The 27,853-nt window shown below is 31.3% G+C and overlaps 1 protein-coding gene across 1 annotated transcript in view; it reads right to left on the reverse strand.

Moving 5' to 3' along the window:
• LOC127720413 (insulin-like growth factor-binding protein complex acid labile subunit) overlaps positions 1–27,853 on the reverse strand; it is a 162,631-nt gene that overhangs the window by 27,557 nt on the left and 107,221 nt on the right. Inside the window, exons 10-12 of the mRNA XM_052226992.1 lie at positions 20,955–21,026; positions 6,711–6,782; positions 3,813–3,884 (exon numbers count right to left, since the gene is read on the reverse strand). Of these exons, the coding sequence (XP_052082952.1) occupies positions 3,813–3,884; positions 6,711–6,782; positions 20,955–21,026 (216 nt within the window). The remainder of the gene's footprint in view (positions 1–3,812; positions 3,885–6,710; positions 6,783–20,954; positions 21,027–27,853) is intronic.

The following is a 27,853-nucleotide window of genomic DNA, read 5'->3' on the forward strand; positions in this document are numbered from 1 at the left end:
CAGATGGATAGAGGTAATACATTGAGGCTCGACACGGGGTTTCAATGCAGGAATATTTCAATTTATTGCAAGGGTCAGAATTCCCATTGCTGCCGTCATATGACCTTGACGTAATGCTAAAATATGACGTCATAACTGTAGACTGCATCGTAAAATAATGATCGTTTCAGGAAAAATGTGAAAGAAGCAAGTAGGACAACTATAGAGTCGATGGCGCATATTCGCCGTGGACACATTTTCGCCGTTTTGCTATTTTTTCTGTAAAATTCGTGTGCCTTTACCCAATACTTGCCTAAATATTTTAAAAGCTGTTTGTAATGTTCGAACGGTTGATATTCCTCTTTATCCCCATTTCCAAGGTTATTCGCACATATACAGAAATTCGCAGGTGTTTTAGACGATTTTGGCAATTATGTTAGATTTATATGATCTTATATGGCAACCATGCGCAGTCTTAAAAGAAAATATTTGTGAGAAAAATCGTATAGGAATGATCTCTCAAGCTAATTCATGTAATTGCAAACATTCGTTTTTATAATATACCAGGATAATGAGGATGGTCATATCATACATTGCGGCGAAAATGTGTCCCCCATGGTACACGAACAACTTGATTTCCTCTTGAGTTAGCGTTTATTTTTAGAACAATTAACCAATGTTTTGAAGATGATTCCTTTATCAAACATTTTTTTTCATATAGTAAAATTTCTGAAACCTACATAAAAAGTTCCAAATCATCGAATGTAGGTTGGATGTAAGTAGAAATGAACGAATTATGCGGCGAATATGGGTCACTCACTCTACAGTCTTTTAAAACATATAATTATTCAAGTCAAGTAGAGCAGGGTTTTTAAGTTAAAAGAAAAAAATTAGAATTTGTTCATACTTTAAATGAAGACTCATGTTGTTTTCAAAACTCTGACAAAAAGTGAAGTCACGGAGATTTTTGTCAAGCTGCATGTTTTGCAATTTTTTCAGATCTATCGGAATAATAGAATAAACCACATAATTATCTTCGTTGAAATGAAAAGACTTAAAAATGAATTGCATTCCTCATTTAAAATGCATATTTCATTAAAGTTGTAGATCGATTGTTTTCTAGTAAGTTACAAATCCGAGCTGGTGGAAGAAATCCGATCTACCTTAAAAATGTTATTTTCAAAATGAACGCCCTCCAAACACATAAATACCCGTATTTTTCATTCAAAGAATTTTTTTAAATGGCTCTTTAAATATTTGCATGGCGAGTTATTTATTTACAGGAGAGAAATCCTGAAAGTCCCGTGTAATCATGTTGATACATGTTATCTGTATTATCTATGTTCAATAGAACTGTTCTCCCATGGTTTAATTAAATGTGGTACATATCGTGAATTCGAAATAATTTATTTTACTTTCTGCCGTGTCAATATAACTTGCAAAAAGTTCATACTGTGAATCCGATGACCAACTGTTGAAACTCTATCGAACTTTTAAGAAATCGTAGATTTGCATGAAATAATCGTTCTTTCTGAGTGTACACATGATATTAAACTTAGAAGATGTGGTATAACTGCTAATGAGACAATTCTCCACCAGAACCAAATGGCGTAGAAGTAAGCAACTATAGATCACCGTATCGCATTCAACAATGAGCAGATCTCATACAGCAAAGCAAGCTATAAAGGCCCTGAAATGCATGACAAATGAAAACAGTTCAAACGAGAAATCTTGCGGCCTGATTTATGAACAAAACAATAAACGAAAACAAATATTATAAACAGCAACAAACGCCATGCAACCACTCAATTACAGGCTCTTGAATTGTGACAGACACATATAAAATGAATATAAACATGTTTGTGGGTGCCCCTCCCCAACAGGACAGTGGTGTAACGGCACACAGTAAGAACAAATTATAAAAGAACACATTGCTTGAGCAGTTTTTATTTTTGGAAACTTATAACAATGCAGTAGTATAATTTTACATAAAATTCAAATATGGGATTCGGAAACAAGTTTGGAAAAACTTTTATAAATCCGTCTCCCGTATCACTTGAAAAGTGCTTAACTCGTCAGATCGAAACAAAAACAACCACCAAAAAAACAAAAGACACAAAGTATAGATCTGACAGTATTCGCACACTGAAAGCTAGTTTAAAACCAATTACAACACAATAGAAATAGTTCATGTTATTTCCGGAATCCCCAATATACTTATCAAAAAAAATGTTTTTATGATATGTCGCATGCATGTTCAAAATCAACTTCTACAAATGTTCAGTATATACATGTAAATGAAACTTAGTAATTTTAAAGTAGTTTGGATTTCAATAAGACATACTCGATCAATAGGCCTGAATGTTCGATTTTCAATATTCAGGTTTAACTGATATACTTTTATTAGATTAACTTTAAAAATAATTCAAAAAATATATCGCTTAAAATTACTACGGAACCCCTCAAATACGTAGAACTCACATTTCTTCTGCTGCGTTTCGGATCAAAACGTTAAAAAACCCGAGATAATTGTTCTGTACATGCATGCATACCTCCATCTGTGCCCCTCTCCGTGACGTTCTCTCATTGTGGACGTCATAAGCGGTACAGTTGTTTTTTGAATACCCTAAATCTGCCTTGGCAAAGTATTGAATTGGTGTGGCAGTGAAAGGGTTAAAATGATACCAAATCAAATTAAAGCGAAATTCATTCATTTCTCTTTGAAGCGCATGCGGTTTTTGAAAAAGAGAAAAGAAAAGTCAAATGCAAAGCATCATTAAGTACTATGTTTTGGTTGTTCTCAAAATGTGAATTATTTATAGCACACTTAAATCGCCGGATTGAGAAGAGTATTCGTCGTTATAAAAGTTTAATCTAAATAGTTCAGTTATAAACAGTTTGTCTTCCCTGCTCAAATCAACTATTTCATCATTAAAATAGAAGGTAACCATTCAATTAACAAAAGGCAGATGATTTTACCAAAATATTTTTGTGAAGTGATATTGGTCTGATAATTTTCCTGCCTTTATCATTCAGTAGTAAGTAACGACAACTTTGTCAAATGAAATACTGTTTTACAGCTGTAATTGGAAAAAAAAATAATTTTAGCTTTATATCATTATATTTCAATATGTGTTAATGCATGTTACCTCTTAACACAAAACCAAGATAATTAACAAAAGATAGAACATATAACAAAAAAGTCTGAATTCACTAAACTGTTTTATCAATTTGCTAACATGTTTATTGATTATTTCTTAGAAACGATCATAGCTATTAGTATATATATTTTGAGGAATTGTGCAGACAGTTTTAAAAAAAGTTGAAAAATAAACGGCTATAATAGATATTCAATAGCTTCATACAATGTAACAATTATTTTTTTGGCAAATACAAGTAATTCAAACTGTGATAGTCCAAAGTGCAAATATTGTATCCTTCTGACAATATGTACTTATAAAAAAAAAGTACAAATATATTAAACCAGGTCGAAAATGCTTTTTCTCTTAACTAAGGTTTGGTCTCAATTTTGACAGGAATTGTGTCATCTCTTTTCCTGTAAAGTATATTGTCCTAAACAGATACGGGGAAACCCCTCCAATGCCAAAATTTCTATCCACTTAACTTATAACAGCATTCAATATCATATATCTGAAGTCCTTATTTGTTATTTCTTTAAATTGTACACTTTTCATGAAATACAAAATGAAATAGTCACAAATTATTATATCAGTGGACGAAAATGGAAAAAAAACTTCAAATAAATTAAATCATTGCGTGGCAAACCAGCATGACATGAAGTCAAACAGTTGTATGTGAATCAAGTTACTTACAATTCCGTCAGTGCTGTCAAGCCATTAAAGAGATTTACGTCAAGTGTTACAATTTGGATGTCATACAGGTTCCTGTAAAATAATATCTTTTAAAGCGCATTTCAGTATAAAATATTTTGTATTCATCAATCCAAACATATTTACCGTATAAAAAGAAGACACATTGAAGTGTGATGTATCTGTTTAAAACCAAGTAAAGGTATTGCAGATATACTGACAGATGTTTTTTGTTGATTTGATGAATAAATCACTTTCAGAAAATTTGTAAAGTTTGTTCTCATAGTTATTTTGTTACATCACTGTTTAAGGTTGGCAAAGGCTTGCGGACTCACACCCGTGTTATACCTCGACACTTAATTCGTGTGTTGTTCATATATATATATATATATACAATGTACTTATAACCAGGTGGTTGTATTTGGTTAGTTGAATCATAAATAGATCTAAAATGCTTATCTCTTTATTAAGGTTTGGTCTCAAATTGATTAAGAATTCTGTCATCTTTGCTCCTGTAAACTATCTTTTCATAAACAGATAAAGGTAAACCTCTGCGTCCTACCCCCTTAACTTATATCGGCAATTCAATAACATAAATCTTAAAGTTCTTATTTGTTATTTCTTTAATATTGTTAATTTTACATGTAATACTAAATCAAATTGACACAAATTAATATATCTTTGAGAGATTTTGGCAATTGATGATATTCAGTTATTTGACCTATTCAATAGGATTAATTTAAAGAACAATTTTTAATTTCTTGAAATAGACTTTAACCATTATACAAACTAAATCAATCCATATTTTAAAATCTTTGGGGAAAGTTTTTTAAAAAGATAAAAACATAGTCAGTGACCATGACGTTAAGTAGAACGTTGTTGTGTGCATGCAGACATTAACCTCCGAAGGATGATGTCACAACATTTTCAGTTCATTTACCTAAGTTGTCCATTTCAACCTAATCTATTACTTTACGCTATACATATTATATTTTGCATATTTTTAACCATTTCCTTTTAATTTACTTAACTAACATATTTTTGGTAAAATGATGTTGGTCTGATAATTTTCTACTTTTCTCATTCAGAAGTAGGTAAAGACATATTTGCTAAATGTAATACCGTTTTAGAGCTGTAAATGAACAATTTCTATTCCGAAAAATATTCAATGAGGCCCAAACAACCCATTATTTCACGTATGCGCGTAGCGCATGCGTTAAATATCAGTGTTTTTCAATCACGAGTTCAATATATTTCGATACTTGAATTATTTGATTAGTTAATCTTTTTATTACATTGACGATGGGCTTTTAATGGAAATAACTTAATAACCTCATTGTTGTATGACGTCAGGGGAGTGAAATAATCGAGTTTATTTCACATGTATAATTATCGATTTTTATTTCACTTGGACCCCACAGTAACTGATTGCCAACACTGAAATAAATGTCTTCAATACAACACAAGGTTATAGTCCATGTGTGACTTTAATGATTTATGCAAAATATAACATGTTGATGCTCGGCTTAAAAATCTAGTCTTCAGACAGTTTAACCGCATAACCGATCATAAATTTGAATACAAACAAAATTATCTTACGGACCATATTTACAACAGGTTCGTCGTTACCAGTGTTGACATATCTTAAGTCGCATAATTTGCCCGCGATATCAAAACCTCATTTCATCCTCTCAATCTTGAGCGAAGTAATGCCTAAACTGAATGGGGTTATGTCTAGGCAGACACCAGTTTCAAAATGATACTGACAGACATATCAGTTCATAATGTTTATTTCGGTTATCTGAGTTGTTCGTATTAAACACATAAAAGTCTCAAGCCATACATTATGTTTTTGCACAATTGTTTCCTTTGTGTTTTCTATCAAAGGATATTTTGGGAGTAATATTGGTCTTAAAACGGGTTCCCATCGTCATTTTTAAAAACTAACTAAAACGTTGCAGATTGGGGTACATTTTTTGAGCTACAATGGGAGAATTATATTTTGACTTTTGCACTCGATCAGAGTCAGAATTTTATCGAAATATAGCGATAAATGCTTTTCTCTAATTCTTACACGATTTATCCTTTTCCTGACCTGTTGATTATTTTTATTTAATCAACGTGTGAACCATTCAGTTCTTCATTGGTAGAAATACGATTATGACGTCACATTTTCTTGCTTTCTCCTGAATTTTCTATTGTTACGTCCTGAAAAAAGGCGACCATGTCTGATGACGTCACATAGAAAGAACACATCTTTTAGCAGATCATTCGAAAGGGGGGATTGAACTTGTCTGCATATCGTTTCAAAAACACTAAAGAAACATTTTTTTAAGAAACGGTACCCCGATTTATCAAGGAAATTGATACATACTCTAAGAATATTGCAGAAAAAGAGGTTGAAAATGAATTTAGATATTTAGTAGCTTTGTGTCATTTTCCTGTTATTGTTTTGGGCAAAGTCAAATTGAAGTTGTCAAAGTGCAAAGATTTTACTGTTCGGGAAAGATATACTACTAATCTTATATGTTCTAATGAATACCACCAGAAAGATAATAATTTTTCAACTTATCAAGGTTTTGTCTCAATTTACTTGAAATTCTGTCGTATCTGCTCAAGTAAACTACCTTGCCCTAATCAGATACATAGTAATCTGTGTTTTCAAAACATTTGTATCACCTTAGTTTTTTTAAAAATTCAATAACATTAGTCTTATCGCTCTAATTTTTTTATTTCTAAAAATTGGTACAGTTAACATGTAATAACACATTAAATAAACACGCATTTATCAATATTAGTAGGAAATTGCAAAATATGTTCAAAAAGTGAAGATAAATCATTGCGACAGCAAACCCTAAACACATGAAGGTAAATTGTTTTTAGAGGGATCAAAATACTTACAATTTCTTGAGAGCTGTCAAACCTTGAAAGATATTCACGGCGAGCGTTGAAATTTGATTCATGCTTAAGTCCCTGCAAAATAACATTTTTGAAAATTATGTCTGCATGACATAATTCATATTCATCAATGCAATAATAATCTTGGAAAATGAAAAACTGAAACGTGCTATATATCTGTGGAATCAAATCTTTAAGGAATGACTGTAATTATAAATGTTTTTTCTGTCTATGAAGAAATAAATAAAAAATGTGGTGTACACTGAATAACCCGCGTAGCGGGTTATTTAAAAGTGTGCAACACATTTTTTTTTATAGGTTATATCGAATAGACAGAAAAAATGTTACCTAAGTTGTCAATACTCATCACATAAAAACCTACGCTCATATTTAATATATGGCACAACGATTTCTTTTGTGTTTTTGTTTATCATATGATTTTATTTTTGAAGGTGATATTGCTTTGAAAATGGTAAGCTTTCCTCATTTAGCAGTAACTTTGGACAACTTTGCCAAATGGGGTACCGTTTTAGAGCTATGATGAAAAGTTCTGATTTTAGTTTAATTAAATTCGGTTCATGCAAATTCTAATTATTTCGTGATATGTAGATATTTGATTATACGTATTTTATATTAATTTGTATCTGGTTAATTATCCTGGATTAGGAGAAAATAGAAAAAGTCACATGGAAATGGCAAAGAACAATGTTGTGGTTGTTTTAATAAAATGAATTACTATTCGAAGACGTAAAGAGCCGGACTGATAAAGTTATATCTTCTAAAAAAGGTTTAGTGTTAACTTGAAATGATTTGTGCTAAATGTAATACCGTTTTAGAGCGGTAAATGAACAGTTTCTATTCCGAAAAATATTCAATGAGGCCCAAACAACCCATTATTTCACGTATGCGGGTAGCGCATGCGTTAAATATCAGTGTTTTTTAATCACGAGTTCAATATTTTTCGATACTTGAATTATTTGATTAGTTTATCTTTTTATTACATTGACGATGGGCTTTTAATGGAAATAACTTAATAACCTCATTGTTGTATGACGTCAGGGGAGTGAAATAATCGAGTTTATTTCACATGTATAATTATCTTTTTTTATTTCACTTGGACCCCACAGTAACTGATTGCCAACACTGAAATAAATGTCTTACGGACCATATTTACAACAGGTTCGTCGTTACCAGTGATGACATATCTTAAGTCGCATAATTTGCCCGCGATATCAAAACCTCATTTCATCATCTCAATCTCGAGCGAAGTAATGCTTAAACTGAATGGGGTTATGTCTAGGCAGACACCAGTTTCAAAATGATACTGACAGAAATATCAGTTCATAATGTTTATTTCGGTTATCTGAGTTGTTTTCTCCTAAAAGAGGTTTAGTGTCAACTTGAAATGATTTGTTCATCTCTGCTCAAGTAAATTTCCTTGTTCTTAACAGATATAGAGTAACCTCTCTACTAACAAAAATGAAATCCCCTTAGAGTTTACGTAAAAAATTCAAAAAAATCAATCTTAACGGCCTTATTTGTGATTTCATGAAAATGTGCAGTATATGTACACAAATTTATCAATCTTATTTCGAAAATTTTTAAATAATTTCCCAAAAATTAATTAAATCGAATTTTTATATTTAATAAATTCTCTCATATTCATCAATGTGAACATTTACTTTAGAAGAACAATGGGCGCGTGGTATATCTGTGAAAACTGATTGAAATATTGCATACATACTTACAGATAACTATAGTACAATGGATATTAATTTTTTATGAATGAATATAAAAGTAAAATAACAAAAAAACCGAACGACAAGGAAAGTTCAGCACCGGAAAGTCACGTATCAAATGGCTAAATTAAAAGCTCAAACACATCAAACGAATGGAAACAACTGTCACATTCCTGAATTGGTACATGCATTTCCTTATGTAGAAAATGATGAATTAAACCAGATTTTATGGAAATTTAACCTCTCTCTTGTATGACAGTCGCATAAAACTCCATAATATTGACAACAATGTGTGAACAAAACAAACAGTCATAACAGGTTAAAATGACAAAATAGGGGAACAGTAGTCATTATTGTATTATAATCTTAATCAATAGAAAACAAATAAACAAATATGTCAAAACCAACAAAACAGAAAGTATAATGGCATAGAGACAAAGCACATGTAAAAAAATGAATGACAAAAAAAAGCACAATAAAACAATCGCGGAATGTAAAAGTACCGAGGCACGCCAAAATAATATGACCAACAAACTGTTATCAAAGAGATATGTCTCGCCTTTTTGTAATTTTAATTATGTTAATGTTGAAATTAAAAAAGCAATACTTTAACATGTAACATAAGTTATGCAAATATTCAAAGTCAATGAACCATGACTGAGGTACATGGCTAAACAATCTCCATGTAAATGAGATGTGCCCATGCTAATACAACTGCATACCAAATACCATTGACTTATTTTAAGTCGTTCCCTTTAAACAAACCTAAACATAAAACATTAACTTGTAAACTAAGTCAATGAACCATGAAGAGGGGTGGGCCAATATAATCTCCATGGAAATGATTCTTGCAAATGCCAATAAATTTGCATACCAAATATCATTGACTTCACATAAGCAGTTAATCTTAAACTGATCTAATCACAAGCTATTACATGTAAACTAAGCAAAAGTTTCAAGTCAATAGACCATGACTGAGGGGGCGGGGCCAAATATTCTCCATGGAAATAAGATGTGCTAATGCTTTTACAACTTAATACCAATTAACATTGGCCTACTACTAATGCTTCCCCTTGAACACTAAGCAAATTTTTCAAAGTCAATAGACCATGACAAAGGGGGCGGAGCCAAGTAATCTCCATGAAAATGAGATATATCAATGCTCATACAACTGCATACCAAATATCATTGACCTACCACTAGTGGTTTCCAATAAACTGACCTAATCACATACTAATACATGTAAACTAAGAAAAAGTTTCAAAGTCAATAGACCATGACTGAGGGGGCAGGACTAAATAATCTCCATGGAAATGAGATGTCCCAATGCTAATGCAACTGCATACCAAATATGATTGACCTACCACTTATGTTTCACAATAAACTAGAGCTAATCACAAACTAATACATTGTTAACGCCGCCACCGGCCCCGCCGCCGCCGACGCCGGAAACAGCATACCTATATTTTGCTTTTGGACTCCGTCAATGTGAGACAAAAATGGACGAGTTATTTGACATACCCCTGGTTCGTCAACTTTCTTTTCAGATACTGGCCATTTTGGTTGGCGGGCGGGATCATCGGACACATTTTTAAACTAGATATATATAAGTCTGAGTAGAAACTCTAAATTCTGGAATACCGAATGAGTTGGGAAATGTGTATCTCGTATGCAGATGAATTTGGTAAATTGCTACTTAGTTGGGGGAAATTGATAATTTTCAAAATCAAAATCGTCTTATTTGCCATAGATTTTATTTATTTAAATAATCAATGTTAAAAATAACATCTTTAATGTCTGCAATACATTTGGTTTTTATGCTGTTTTGTTTTGTATAGTCAATGCCGAATATTAATACAAAAACAAATATCTTTTTGATCATATTTTAAAAGAGCTATACTTTAATAAGGTTCTTCTTACCTCAAATATTAAAAACATTATTATGTCATCTCAATATCGAGCTGTTATATGGTTAAAAAAACACGGAGTGCCAAATGAAGTACTGTTTTAAAGCTACATTTGTACGATGTAAAGTTGAGGTTTTGCTTTAAAGACCAAACAGCCTATTGGTTATGCCCATCAACTAACGCAACTTGGTAGTGACATAAAAGCTCTATGACGTTGCTTCTAGCCATGAAAAAACGTCAAATTATTACGTCCTATTTTCGCGTTTTTCACGGATTCAAACATTGTGTACGCTTTTAAAAAATACGTCTCAAAGAAAAGTGGAATTAAGCGTCGCACTAATATCTAGTGGAAATTAAACACAAATGGACACAAAAGATACTACACTATCTGTAACCTCCGTTCTAATAAAAATGAAAAAATGTACATTTTTAACTCGGCTGTTTTCGTTTGCTCCGATCTTTATTTCACTTTTTTTTCTTTCACTTGCGCCGATTTTTCCTTTCATTTGCACCGATTGTGTACAGGTTAATTGTAGGTGAAAGTTTTTTTTTATTTATCATATAAACCTCTTCCGTAAGCCAGTTGTACATATGTTATGAATTGTCAATTATAATATGTATATAACGGTTGTCCCCTGCTCACAAACGGGAGGTGGGAGTAGAATTTCGAGCAGGATATGTAAATTTAAAAGATATCTGTGCACTCCGTATACATCTACTTAAATCACTGAGTAAAATTCTATTTACAGCAATTTTAAAGCACCACAATAAAATCCATAAAAACGTAATACAATGAATTATTATATGTTCTTGTCGAGTATTTATATGCCACACATCTGATATATTCCTTTCTTGTCAGTCCATCTTTTCTTTCTCGCGTCAAAACGAAGTTCTCGAACAATTTGACCAAAATTATCTTAAACATAAGGGAACACTGTTTATATCCATATATTACCAATATACATTCTAGGTGTACAACATTTACATGTATTTACTCGTATAGCAAATATAGTATCGGGGCTAGTGATAAAATAATAATATAGACGCTAATGAAAAAATCAAATCGGCGCAAATCTCGTACGCCCGTGTAACTTTCAATTTTTAAAATTTTAATGACTTTTACGCTTAGAATTAACTTATGTGATTTTCCAAATTGAGTTTTCAGAAGATAGGCCGATAAACAATACTTTCTAGAAATTTCGATATACTGGCAACGTATGCATGTTGAGATTATAACTTATTTTTGGATGACTCTCGTAAAATAATGTCTGATCTTGCAATGAAGTTAAATTTTATTTATACTGCTTAATTGGCAAAATGTAGTAAAAATAAATGATAAAGGTTCATTGTCATTTGTCATTTGTTTCATTTCAAATTGTCTTAAGGAGAAATGATTAAGATTTCGCCTGATCTCACTGAAGCTTAAGGCAAAAAATATAAGAAATTAATACTCAGTGAATGTGAATTAAAATGAAAATTTACGTTGTTTTCAAACTAAACTTGTTGTAAATTTAATTTATGACAAAAAACAATTGCTTCAAGAATACTGAGATCCAACAAGAAATTTCTCTTTTTCAAAACATTACAATGACCGGAAAGATTGAAAGCTAATTTCGATTTTCAATGCCGGCAATCTTTACATACAAACTTGTCTTTGTTTTGATTTACAAAATAAACAATTTAGATTCATAATATTTCATCCTGTTTTGAGAAATACTTTATAGTTTTCAACGGAAAATTATTTCTTAGATTCTAAATTAATTTTTGAATTAAAAACTTAGTTGTATTTTATATTTACTGTCTCGTTTATTCAAAACACGTGAGATAGTTATAACGGGGATCGTATTTTTTCGTGATAGGTTCAATGGAAACTTTAATTCATATATTATACCTTTAGTTTTATTTTTTCTTATGTTTCAAATAATCAGATATAATGAATCCACTAACAAGATGTTTAATTTGTATACGCTCGTCTTAGTCGGGACACATACTGGTAAATAGAAGTCCGTCCGTGTATATGTCTGCCCGTCTGTCACCAGCTAGTGGCAAAGGGGTGCGCTAGTGCAAACTTCAGAAATTGACGCGACAAAAATAACCACACATCTAGTCTAATATAGTCATATAGTCTGTAAGTTAGCCGGTGTCATCTTTCATTCCTCTTTTTTCAATGATTTTGCTAATGAGAGGGAGAGGACAAAAAACAAACTTTCCTTTCTAAAGTGGCGTAAAAGGTTATTTCGAACAATTTCACATTCCGACGGATGGTGTTTCTGAAGGTTAATTTTGTGCGGCAACAATATCATGAGATCTGATACTGATACATACAATTGATCTCTTGTATTACCTGTTTAAATGTTGGTTTCAACAGTCCAACTGGCGTTTTTTTTTCAAATAGTGCGCCAGCAAGGAAAACTTGCTCATGACGTCAGATTCAATGTTCTGAAGAAAGACAACTCTTTTCTTCAAAACGAACGAGAAAAATACATGAAAATTACTCATAACTTTTTTGAAAGGTCGGTGACATATACTTTTTGTTGCTTTATTTTGAAGAGTACACATGGCACTTTCCTTCTTGAAATTTTTATGAAGAAATCACTGGTAGATATTTTTTAATACTGAAAACGTTTTTCACTCTTACGTTTTATTTTTGGCGGGAATGAAATAAATCATATCTTTTAAGATCAAAACAATAAGAGTCTAAAACTCTTGAACCGGTATTTGATAGACACAAATCTACTGCTTAATGAGAAAAAAGAATTATGCTTGTAGGTTCGGTATTATTGGATTATTTGAAATTATAAACAACAACCAAATAATGTTCATATTGCGGAAACACACGAAATTGGGGTTGCTATAGTGACGTAACGAATTCGGTGACCCCAATTTTGTTTATCATATTTTATTCTTAAAATCTTGAAATACCTTCAGTCAAAATTTTAAGAAAAAATCACTGGTAGAAATTAATAGGCTGTTTGGTCTTTAATGAAAGCTTTCGCTCTAAATGCGAATCCAAATTTTATCGTTATATCTCGATATTTGTTTATTCATATTTAATATTACTTTGTATGCGGTAAGGTTAATTATGCTAAAGTAGGAGACAAATGGAATAATTTCAAAGAACAATGCTGTGGTTGTTCAGAACATGTGAATACAATTCGAAGACGTTTAGCGCCGAAAAATGTCTTTCCTCTTTAAGGATGTTTAGTCTCAATTCGAAATGATTCTATCATTTCGCTCAGGAACACCATATTGTCCTAAACATATACAGGATAACATCTTCATTGACAAATTTCTTATCATCTTCATTTATCATAAAATTCCAATAAAATCAATCATAATGTACTTGATTTTTCTAATTTGAATGATTCAATAAAGGTTAATAACATGCATTCATAAAAGATCTAAAACGAAGCAATTCGTTTTCTGTTATTTCCTGTCTGATCTACCGATATGAGTGTTAAAAGGACTACACAGGAATTTAATCCTTTTAGGCTAATGTCAGCACAAAAGTCAAGGGTTGTCGAGTATTGCTGTATATCATACCTGTTTTTCGTTTCCTTTTGAACATTTTGAACATTTGTCACGTCGGGGCCATTTATAGCTAATTATTCGGAATGGGTTTTGTTCACTGTTGAATACCGTGCAGTGACTTATTATATTGGTATCAATTTCATTTTAAATCGTGGTCCTATGAACAATTTATTTGTCAGGATATTTGTTTTATCCCAGTTTCAATAAACTATCTTGTCATAAAAAGAATCAAGGCTACATTTCTTTGACTAAATTAATGTCACCTAAGTGATATTGTCAATTCAATTACTAGTACATAAATCTAAACGTCCTTATTATTTATTTTTTAAAATGATACCAAATCAAATTAAAGTGAAATTCATTCATATCTCTTTGAAGCGCAGGTGGTTTTGAAAAGGAGAAAAGAAAAGTCAAATATAAAGCATCATAAAGTACAATATTTTGGTAGTTCTCAAAATGAGAATTACTTATAGCAGACTTAGATTAGATTGATAAGGTTATTTTATAAAAGTTTAATCTCAATTATAATGAACAGTTCGTCTTCCCTGCTCAAGTTAACTATCTCATCATAAAAAAATAGAAGGTAACCTCCCCATTAACAAAAAGTAGATGACAGTGAGTTATCTGAGCTATCCAATAGCATCATTTTAACGACATTTTTATTTTTTGAAAACGGTAGACTTTAAATAATATACAAAATAAATTAAACGACATTTAAACATCTTTGGGGAAATTGCAAAACGTTTTTAAAAAGACAAAACACTGATTATTTATATTGCCTTCTCAAAAACTTATGTTACCTAAACAAATTAATAAAAGAATAGGGTAGGTATGATATGACAGCAAACCAGCAAAGATGGAGAATTTTGTAATCTGATTGGTCTGTAGATACCTTCAATGTAGCATAACGTATTTCAGCATTACATTCAGCATTTTCGTAGATGGGAACAGATTAACATTGGCAATAATGTGCCAACGGAAATCTTACATATCTGTTTGTAAACTGGTTGATATATTGCAAACATACTGATATCTGCAATGTCTGCCCTTAAATCTATAAAAATCAATGTTGTTCTTCTACCGTTTTACCGCAATTTTAATAATTAATTTGAAATACAAATAATTTAATGACCATATTTTACAGCAGTGCTGGTAGATTGTAAGTGTGGTCTTCTGACATGTTTTATTTATCCTGTTATGTAAGCAGGTCCGAAGCAGGTGGCTCTGGCGTTAAATAGGACGTGGTTGTGTGCATGCAGACATGAAGGATACTGGCACAACATTTTCAGTTCAGTTATTTAAGTTGTCTGTTTGAACATAATATATTACTTTACGCTATAATATTTTTCATAACAATTTCCTTTTAATTTATTTTACCAAAATATTTTTTGGAAGTGATATTGGTCTGATAATTTTCTGTTTTTCTTATTCAGTAGTAAGTAACGACAACTTTGCCAAATGAAAAACTGTTTTGAGCTGTAACTAAACAATTTTAATTTTAGCTTTATATATTATATATCGATATTTGATATTGCATTTTTTATATTAACATAAAATCCAGATAGTTAACAAAAGATAGGACATATTACAAGAAAGTGTGAATTCACTTAATTCACTTAAACTGTTTTATCAGTTTGCTAACATTTTTACTGATTATTTCTTAGAAATGATACACACTTTTTTTTATACATATATTTTGAGGAATTGTGCAGACAGTTTTAATAATAAGCAAATGTAAATGGCTATAATAGATTTTCAATAGCTTCGTATCATCTCAATTTAATTTTGGGCAATATCCAAGTAAGTCAAACTGAAATAGTCTAAAGTGCAAATAATGTATCGTTCTGAAAATATGTACTACTAAAATTAATGTATTAAAATATTGCACCAAATCGAAAATGCTATTCCTCTTTATTAAGGTTTGCTTGACATTTGATAAGAATTGTGTCATTTCTTTTCCTCTAAACTATATTGTCCTAAACAGATACCGGGAAACCTCTCCGTTGTCAAAATTCCTATCCCCTTAACTTATAACAGTAATATAATATCATAAATTTAAAGTCCTTATTTTATATTTCTTTAAATTGTACACCTTTTGTGTAATACAAATTAAATTGACACAAATTAATATATCTGTGGACGAAATAGAAAACAAGTTCTTATAGATATATCAAATCATTGCGTGGCAAACCAGCATCACATTTGGGCAAACAGTTGTATGTGAATCAAGTTACTTACAAATCCGTCAGAGCCGTCAAACCGTTAAGGAGATTTACGTCAAGTGTTACAATTTGGTTGTTTTGCAGGTCATTTTTTAAAACGTTTTTCTGCATAAAATGTTTTGTATTCATCCAATCCAAACATATTTACCGAAGAAAAAGAAGACACATGGAAGTGTACAAAAATGTAGTCTATCTGTTTGAAAAGCATTTAAAGGTATGACAGACATACTGACAGATGTTTCTTGTTGATTTGATGGATAAATCCCTTTCAGATGATTTGTAAAATTTGTTCTCTTTGTTATTTTGTTACATCGCTGTTTAAGGTTGGCACAGGATTGCGGACTCAGACACGTGTAATACCTTGCGACTTAATTCGTGTGTTGTTCAAATATATATACAATGTACTTATAACCAGGTGGTTGTATTTGGTTAGTTGAAACATAAAAAGAGCAATAATGCTATTCCACTTTATTAAGGTTTTGTCTCAAGTTGATTAAGAATTCTATCATGTTTGCTCCTGTAAACTATTGTTTCCTAATCAGATATAGGCAAACCTCTCAGTCAACAAATTCCTACCCCTTGCCTTATATCAGCAATACAATAACATAAATCTGAAGTCCTTATTTGTTAATTTTTTTTAATTTTACACTTTTAATGTATTACAAAATTAAATTGACACAAATTAATATATTCGTGGACGAAAAAGGAAAAATAAATAGATAAATCAAATAATTGCTTGGTAAACCAGCATCACATGAAGGCAAACAGTTGTTTGTGGAATCAAGTTTTTTACGATTCCGTCAGAGCCGTCAAACCTTTAAAGAGATTTACGTCAAGTGCTACAATTTGGTTGTCATTCAAGTTCCTGTAAAATAATATTGTTTAAAACGTATTTCTGCATAAAATGTTTTGTATTCATCATTCAAAAATATTTACCGTAGAAAAAGAAGACAAGTGGAAGTGTAGTATATCTGATTGAAAACCAATTAAAGGTATTACAGACATACTGACATATATTTCTTGTTGATTTGATGAATAAATCCCTTTCAGATGATTTGTAAAGTGTGTTCTCATAGTTATTTTGTTACATCACTGTTTAAGGTTGGCAGAGGATTGCGGAATCACAAACGTTTCGTATTCATCACCTTATCATCTACCTTGGAAAAAGAAGACCAATTAAAGTGGAGTACATCTTTTTGAAAACTGGTTGAAATATTGCATACTTACTGACAGATGTGTATAATTAATACAACAAAAAGTTATTATTCATGTAAAACTTAAAGATTTATGCAAAATGTAATATTTTGGTGTTCGACTAAAAAAAACTCATTAAAATTTGGTCTTCAGAAAGTTCAACCACATAATTGATCATAACTTTGAATAAACAAAAAAATATCGTAGAGACCACATTTACAACAGCTTAATCGTAACCAGTGATACCATATCTTTTTTGCATCTTTTGCCCTCGATATTTAAACCCTATTGTCATCATCTTAATCTCGAGCGAAGATATGGTTAAATCAAATATAGTAATGTCCAAGCAGACAACAGTTTCAAAATTATGCTGGCAGAAATATCAGTCCATAATTTTTAATTCGGTTATCTAAATTGTCCCGTATTTAGCGTATAAAATCCTTAACTCAAATATTATGTTTTGCACAATGGTTTCCTTGTGTGTAACCTGGCAAAAGTTTCAAAATGAGGCTCATTGGGAAATCAGTCCAAACTTGTTAACCCAGTTACCTAAGTTGTCCGTTTTAACACTAAAACATTCTTAACTCATATATCATATTTTTAAAAAACGATTTCCTCTTTTTTTATCATATGATTTTTTTGAAGTAATATTGGTCTACAAATGATTTGCATTTCTCAATCAGGGGTAACTATCTTGTCATCAAAAGAAATAGGGAACCTCTCCATTCAGAAAATTTGTGACATAGCCCACTGACTAAAGTCATATCACATGCGTTATATTATATATTCAATTATTTTTAGGAAACGCTACAATATTAAATTTAATTCTTTGTATACATTTTGAGGAATTGTGCAGACAGTTTTCAAAAAGAGAAAACTAAATGACCTTTACAGATATTCAATAGCTTCATATAATCTTCATTTTAATTTTCGGGCAAAATACAAAAAAGTTAAATTGAAATAGTCCAAAGTGCAAAGATTTTATTGTTTCGAAAATATTTTTTTAAGGAAGTTTTATCCTAATTATAATGAACAGTTGTCATCCCTGTTGTAGTTAACTATTTCATTACAAAACTTCAGGAAAACCTTATCGATTAACTAAATGCAGATGATATGTAGTTATCTGATCTATTCAATTGCAGCAATTTAAATGTCTATTTTTATTTTCTTTCAAACGGTAGACTTAAAATATTTTACAAACTAAATCAATCCATATTTCAAAATCTTTTTAAAAAGATAAAAACACTGCTTATAAATATATTGCTTTCTCGAAAACTTGTGTTACTTGGAAAAAAAACCTGAAGAAATGGAGATGGGTGATATAGCAACATATGGGGACTTTTGTATTTTGAATGGTTTGATGGTACCTACAGTAGAGTATAACGTATTTTTTCGGTACATTTGGTATGTTCGTCAATGCAATTATTGGCCGACGGAAGTCTAGTATATCTGTTTATTATCTGGTTGATATATATTGAAAACATACTGGCAGATTTTCATAATATAATATAAAGTTATTATTCATCTATGGCTTACATTATTATTATTATCATTATTAGACGAAAACATCTTCAATCGCTGCGCTTAAGTAAAAAAAATCGAGGTTTTCCTTAGACAGTATCACCGCATTATCAATGAAGAATTTGAAAACAAATAATTCAATGACCATATTTTACAACACTATTTTTAGATTTGAAGTGAGGTCTTCTGACGTGTTTCATTTATCCCGTCATTTAACAAGGTTCATAGTCAGCGACCATGACGTTAAGTAGAACGTTGTTGTGTGCATGCAGACAATTGACTTCGAAGAATGCTGACACAACATTTTCAGTTCAGTTACCGAAGTTGTCCATTTCAACCTTATCTATTACTTTACGCTATATTATATTTTGCATAACAAGTTCCTTTTAATTTATTTAACAAACATATTTTTGGTAAAGTGATATTGGTCTAATAAATTTCTACCTTTCTCATTCAGTAGTAGGTAAAGACAACTTTGCCAAATAAAATACCTTTGGAGCTGTAAATGAACAAATTCCTAATCAGAAAAATATTCAACGAGTGACTAAACAACACATTAATTCACGAATGCGCCTAACGTATGCGTTAATTATCAGTGTTGTTCGATCACGAATATTTTTCGATACTTGAATTATTTGAGTAGTTATTTTTTTATTACATTGACAATGGGCTTTTTAATGGAAATAAAGTAGAACCCCATTGTTGTATGACGTCAGGGGCGTGAAATAATCGAGTTTATTTCACATGTGGAATTATCGGTTTTTATTTCACAGGGAAATCACGGTATTTCATTGCAAACAATGTAATTAATGTCTACAATACAACACTAGTTTATAGTTCATATATGACTTAAATGATTAATGCAAAATATAACATGTTGATGTTCACCTAAAAAACTAGTCTTCAGACAGTTTAACCGCATAACCAATCATAAATTTTAATACAAACAAAATGATCTTACAGACCATATTTACAACAGCTTCGTCGTAACCAGTTTTGACATATCTTAATTCGCATATTTTGCCGTCGATATCAAAACCCCCATTTCATCATCTCAATCTCGAGCAAAGATATGGTTAAACTAAAAGGGAAATGTCTTGACACCAGTTTCAAAATGATGCTGGCAGAAATATCAGTCCATAATGTTTATTTCGGTTATCAAAGTTGTTCGTATTAACCACATAAAAGTCTCAAGCCATACATTATTTTTTCAACAATTGTTTCCTTTGTGTTTTTTATCAAAACATTTTAGGGAGTGATATTGGTCTTAAAACGGTTTCCTTTACTCTTTCAGTAAGAACTAACTAAAACGTTGCAGATTGGGGTAAAATTTTTGAGCTACAATGGAACAATTATGTTTTGTCTTTTGCACTCGATCAGAGTCAGAATTTTATCGAAATATAGCAATAAATGTTTATAATCATCTTATACATTTTATAATAACTTATATCTTGGTTATTTCCATAAAAAAGCACAAATTAGAAGAAAGTCAGATGTAAAAGTATTTTGAGTTATCTTATCAGTTTAATAACATAAATCTAAACGTCCATATCTTTATTTCTTAGAAACGGTACCCTGATTAATCAAAACGAAATTTATACATATTCTAAGAATATTGCAGAAAAAGAGGTGAAAAATGACAACAGATATTTAACAGTTTTTTATCATTTTTCCTGTAAATGTTTTTGGGTAAAGTCAAATTGAAGTTGTCAAAGTGCAAAGATTTTTCTGTTTGGGAAATATGTACTACTAATCTCCGATGTGCAAATGTATACCACCAGATCTATAGTTCTTTTCTTTTGCACGGTTGATCTCTATTTTATTCGAAATTCTGTCGTATCCGCTCAAGTAAACTACCTTGTCCTAAACAGATACAAGGTAACCTCTGTTTTCAAATCATTTATATCACCTTGGCTTATATTAAAAATTAAATAACATTAATCTGAACGTTCTAATTTTTTATGTCTAGAAATTGGTTAAGTTTACATGTTATACCAAATTAAATGAACACGCACTTATCAATTTTAGTACGAAAATTGCAAAATTTATTCAAAAAGAGAAGATAAATCATTGCGACAGCAAACTCGCAACACATGAAGGCAAATTGTGTTTTTGCGGGATAAAGTTACTTACAATGTCTTGAGAGCCGTTAAACCTCGAAAGGTATTCCCGTCGAGCGTTGAAATTTGATTGTCCCGTAACGTCCTGCAAAATAACATTTTTGAAACGTATTTCTGCATAAAATATTTCATATTCATCAATGCAATAATATTTACCTTGGAAAATGAGGAACAACTGAAACGTGCGTTATATCTGTGTGAAAAATGAATCAAATATTTACAGATGTTTAGTATACAATGAATAGTTATTTTTCATGTATGACTTAAATGATATGTGTTAAAAATAACATGCTCAATGTCTTCTATTAAATCTGGTCTTTCCACAGTTTTTCTGCATACTCAATGCCGGATTTTAATACACAAACAATTTTCTAAGTGACCATATTTTACAACTGCTACCTTGATACCAGTGTAGCTATACTTTAATTTGGTTCTTCTTACCTCAGATATTAAAACATCATTTCATCATTTCAATATCGAGCTGTTATATGTGAAATTATATGGTGAATTTACATGGAGCACGATATCAGTAGACAAAAGTTACAAAATGCTGCTGGTAGGAATATCAGTACAGAATTTTTAATTCAGTTACCTGAGTTGTCCATATTAACCACATAAAAACCTACACTCATATATCATATTTGGCACAACGGTTTCCTTTGTGTTTTTGTATATCAATTGATTTTAATTTTGAACGTAATATTGCTTTGAAAATGGTAAGCTTTTCTCATTTAGCAGTAACTTTCAACAACTTTGGTAATGGGGTACCATTTTAGAGCTATGATTAAAAGTTCAGATTTAAGTTTAATAAAATCTTTCGCGCTACATGCAAATTCTAATTATATCGTGATATATAGATACTTCATTATACGTATTTTATATTAATTTGTATCTGGTTAATTATCCTAAATCAGCAGAAAATAGAAAAAGTCGCATGGAAATGGCAAAAAACAATGTTGTGGTTGTTCTAATAATGTGAATTATCATTCGAAGACGTATAGAGCCGGATTGATAAAGTTATTTCTCTTAAAAGAGGTTTAGTGTGAACTTGACATGATTTTTTCATCTCTGCTCAAGTAAACTTCCTTGTCCTAAACAGATACAGGGTAACCTGTCTACTGACAAAAATCAAGTCACCCGAGAGTTTATGAAAAAATTCAATAACATAAATCTTAACGGCCTTATTTGTGATTTCATGAAAATGTACAGTTTACATTTAATACCAAATTTAATGAACACACATTTATAAATCTTATTTGGAAAAGTTTAAAATAATTTCCGAAAAATGAATCAAATTGTATTTTTGCATTTAATTTGCCATGTTCATCAATGTAAACATTTACCTTGGCAAACGAAGAACAGTGGAAGCGTGGTATATCTGTGAAAATTGATTGAAATATTGCATACATACTAACAGATATTTATAATACAATGGATATTTATTTTTTATGAATAAAATTGAGAATGGAAATGGGGAATGTGTCAAAGAGACAACAACCCGACCATAGAACAGACAACAGCAGAAGGTCACCAACAGGTCTTCAATGCAGCGAGAAATTCCCGCACCCGGAGGCGTCCTTCAGCTGGCCCCTAAACAAATATATATTTTAGTTCAGTGATAATGAACGCCATACTAAACTCCAAATTGTACACAAGAAACTAAAATTAAAAATAATACAAGACTGACAAAGGCTAGAGGCTCCTGACTTGGGACAGGCGCAAAAATGCGGCGGGGTTAAACATGTTTATGAGATCTCAACCCTCCCCCTATACCTCTAGCCAATGTAGAAAAGTAAACGCATAACAATACGCACATTAAAATTCATTTCAAGAGAAGTCCGAGTCTGATGTCAGAAGATGTAACCAAAGAAAATAAACAAAATTACAATAATACATAAATAACAACAGGCTACTAGCAGTTAACTGACATGCCAGCTTCAGACTTCAATTAATCTGATTGAAAGATTATGTCTTCATCATATGAATATCAGGCACAATCCTTCCCGTTAGGGGTTTAGTATCATACCATCATAACATATATGAGAAGAACATAACCCGTGTCATGCCAACAACTGGTTTTTAAATAAATGTGTTTAGTGCCGATGCAAAGACCCTATAAGTGAATCATTATTGACGCCAAAATATGCAATCTTTAATGACATGACAACAGTATCGTAACTATATCCCTTCTTAATAAGTCTATTTAAAGGTTTTGTTAGCTTCAGAGGTGAATACTGACATTGTTGTGCTTTATAAAGAATATTTCCATAAAAAATTGGATGACTATAAAGTAAAATCACAAAAATACCGAACTCCAAGGAAAATTCAGCACCGGAAAGGTACGTATCAAATGGCTAAATTAAAAGATCAAACACATCAAACGAATGGAAAACAACTGTCATATTCCTGACTTGGTACATGCATTTCCAGATGTAGAAAATGATGGATTAAACCTAGTTTTATGGCAAGCTAAACCTCTCACGTGTATGACAGTCGCATAAAATTCCAATATATTGACAACAATGTGTGAACAAAACAAACAGACATAATAGGTAAAAATGTCAAAATAGGGGTACAGTAGTCAATTTTGTGTTATAATCTTAATCACTATAAAAACAAACAAATATGTCAACAACAAAAAAAGTAAAATAGCATATAGACAAAGCACATAAGAAAAAACATGAAAGACAAGAATACAAAAAATGACCATAACACAATAACACAATTGGGGAATGTAAAAGTACCGAGCCACGCCAAAGGAATATAACCAAAAAATGGACTAAACAGTAAAGGTTAATAATTAACAAAGACAAATAAAAGAATACTTTAACACGTAATTAAGATCTTGGTATCTTCCGATGAACTTTTTTTCAGAAAAAGGACGAGCCGTTCATTGACATAACCCTGATTCATCACCTGTCTGCTAAGACACTGGTGACATTTTAAAAAGTCTGAGTAGAAGCTGCAAGTTCATGAATACCGAATGAATGGGGAAATGTATATCCTATATGCAGGTAAATTTGGTAAATTGCTACTAAGTTGGAGGAAATTGATAATTCAAAATTAAAATCGTCTTGTTTGCCATAGATTCTATTTATTTAAATGAGCAATGTTAAAAATAATATCTTTAACTAATGTCTTCTATGAATTTTATTTTGATGCAGTTTTACGGCATACTCAATGCCGAATGTGAAAACAAAAACGCCAGTTAAAATTTTTTGCCTTCAATGGAACAATCATGTATTAACTTTTTATACTCGATCATAGTCATAATTGCATCGTCATATAGCGATAAATATGTATATTTTTAATAACTTATATCTTGTTTATTATCCTACAAACAAAAAAAATAGAAGAAAGTCATATATGAAAGGACTTTGAGTTGTCTTATCAATTGAATAACATATATCTAAACGTAAATATCTTTATTTGTTTTTTTTTAGAAACGGTAACCATTTTCATCAATACGAAATGTATAAATATTCTAAGAATATTGCAGAAAAAAAGAGGGTTAAAATGACTATAGATATTTGGTAGTTTCATATCATTTTGGGCAAAGTCAAATTGAAGTTGTCCATAGAGCAAATAATTTACTACTCTGGAAATATGTACTACTTATCAACGAAGTCCAAAATAAAGGCAACAGTAGTATACCGCTGTTCGAAACTCATAAATCGATAGAGATAAAAACAAATCCGGGTTACAAACCTAAACTGAGGGAAACGCATCAAATATAAGGTGAGAACAACGACACAACAAAAACACAACATTAAAATGTAACACACACAGAAAAGAACTATAATATAACAATGGCCATTTTCCTGACTTGGTACAGGACATTTTAAGAAAAAAATGGTGGGTTGAACCTGGTTTTGTGGCATGCCAAACCTCCCGCTTTAATGGCAACGTCAAACACAACACCAAAACGACAACATTACATGACAGGACCACAATACAAATAAATGGGAGAACATATAGGACAAAGAAACACACGAATAATAGCTAACAAAAGGTACTAGGCTTAAAATTCAATACGCCAGACGTGCGTCTCGTCCACACAAGACCATCCAGTGACGCTCAGATGAAAAAAGCTTGAAAGCCAAAATAAGTACAAAGCCGAAGAGCACCGAGGACCAAAACTTCCAAAAAGTTGCGCTTAACACGGCCAGGGTTTTCTGCCTGGGACAAGAACATCCTTATTATTTAGAATAATTTATGATTTTGCAAACAGTAAATTTTATAAAATGACTATATAATAGATATACATGATAAAACCGAAGTGGGGACTAACTACAGAATAAAAACGGAAACATTACATAAAACAACTTAATCCAACATATAAAAACACACAGCCGAGTTAGCCAAAGCATCAACGCACAAAGTGACGTCACATTTGAAATTCTAAAAAAAACACACTAAGTGACGTCACATTTGAATTTGTAAAAATATTTCCCAAAAATAAGATAGGATTAGGATTGATTCAAGATTAGATTTGTAATACTGACATTACATTTATTAATAACAATGACAATTACAATACTTATTAATATCAAATTGTGGTAGTAATTAGATAATTAATTGTATTTTCTAGCTATGTCGGTGTTTCTTCTGAATCAAACTGTAAACCAAATATATCGTATAAATTTCGTTGAACCAAACTAAAATCTAATAAATGAAGGGGGTGATTAATTATCTTTACCATAACATACGAATATAACAGAAAAGACGTTTAGACATTTGACAAAATCCGACGAGAATAACAAATATAACATCAAAATTAAATACATGAATTTGGGATAGAAAGGTACCGTGACACGTCTTATAGCAATGCGGTGTCACACTCAGCAAAACAGTCACAATCGGGAATAAGTCACGTTCGGTAATTAAAAGATCAGACGACGTAATGACAAACCACAATCTAACACGTGGTAAAAATGTCCTTAGCTAGTTTGGACAAAGACACATCGTATGGACTAACCAATTCGTGATGGTGTCCGTAAAATTTACGGAGTGTCATTTTTAATCTGTCCTCCTCATAACTTTGTTGGAGCAGTTTCTGTGTAAGCAGCACACTCCTGTATATGAAGTCCGTATAGTGCGAACAAGCACGAGAATAACGTATCAATTGAGATATGTAAACACCATACGAAGGGGCAGAGGGTATGTTACTGCTGAGAAATGGGAAATTGATAATTGGGAAGTTGAAATCGTCCCGTTTATCATAGATTTTCGTGTGAAGTCGTCCATCTGTGTCAATATTGAGGAAAAGATCAAGGTATGAAGCAGTCATTAATTAGGATGACTCAGCATAAATTCACAATTTACAGTATGCATGATTTACTTAAAGCTCTGAATGCAAAATTAATTCATTATATATGCATATTTGTAATTTAAATTGTTAAGAAGTGCTTATATTTACTCTTCGCACTCACTGAAACTCATAGATCCTTGATGAATATTGTTGTTCGGGTGTTTTTGTCCTGTCGATAACCCAAAAGTAAGCCGTAACACCTAAATTTGCTTTTTTGTGACCGCGGCAAAAAAAAACAAGCTTGAAATACAAAAATACCTCAATAAAACTAACAAAAGTGTGTTCTTTCCTAGATATGTACTAAATATTCCATATTCATAGAAACAGCAGAATAATTTAGCAAATTTGAGGCCCCAGTGGCAAATAACAGAGAAAAATGCCTATCTCCTGGGTCATTAAACAAATAATGTAACCTGTAAATGCTATGATTTTATCATTTTAAAGGTCTTTTGCATAGAAAACAATAATTGTGCTTGGAAGTTTTGCCAAAAAAAAAAATATTGGCAGTCAGTTCTATAAAACTTTTAGTGAATTCATACATCAGACTGATAACTTCATACAAACAACTTTTGCAAATTTGGCTTTGTTTAAACATTTATAGTACATGTATTAGCTAAATTATGTTAGATATATGGTTAGAGATGTATGAATAATTAACTATGGAACGCCGTAACTGTCTTATAGTGTAAGTATTTAATGTGTTTTGTCGCTTTGTCTTTACGTGCTGTCATATCTCCTTTATGTTATGTGTAAGTGCCTTTATTTCCTGACACTGCATCTCTGTTTTATGTCAAATTAATCATTTGTTTTGTCAAACAACTGTATGATATGTCATTGCTATTCTTTGTTGTGTGCAATATGCATTACATTATGTTGTAACTTCTGTATATTCTGTGAATGCCTCTAAACTTAATGATCAACCACCTTTACGTTCTTTCACATTTCCTCTATGTTGTGTCTATTTTTCCTTTAAGTAAGTCAGTTAATAATTGCGTCCTGTCGCAAGTGAGATTGTTATGTTGAATGTTTTGAACGTTTTGTTTTGATACATTTTTGTTCTATGAAAATGTTATGATATTATGTTTTAACGGCTTATGTTGTGTTTATACATATATATCTTCTGTAAAATATATATATCATGGTATAGCTTATATGCGATTTCCCAAACAATTGATACTTTCTGTTAACATTCAATATGTCATGTAAATCTACTGGTAAGTCATGTGCAAACACGTATTACATTATGTGCAAACACCTATTACGGTATGTGCAAATGCTTATTACATTATGTGCAAACCACTATTACGTTATGTGCAAACACCTTATACGTTAAGTGCAAACACCTTATAAATTATGTACAAACAACTATTACGTTAAGTACATATACCTATTACATTATATGTAAAGACGTATAACGTTATGTGCAAACACCTATTACATTATATGCAAACACTTATTACGTTACGGGCAAACACAAATTACGTTAATGGCAAACACCTATTACGTTATGTGCAAACACCTATTACGTTATGGTAAACGCCTTTTTAACACAGATTTAAACAAAACGCATCTATGATATATACATTTACTGTAATCGAAAA

The sequence above is a fragment of the Mytilus californianus genome, unplaced genomic scaffold, assembly GCF_021869535.1.
Source record: "Mytilus californianus isolate M0D057914Y unplaced genomic scaffold, xbMytCali1.0.p SCAF_11, whole genome shotgun sequence".
Taxonomy (NCBI): domain Eukaryota; kingdom Metazoa; phylum Mollusca; class Bivalvia; order Mytilida; family Mytilidae; genus Mytilus; species Mytilus californianus.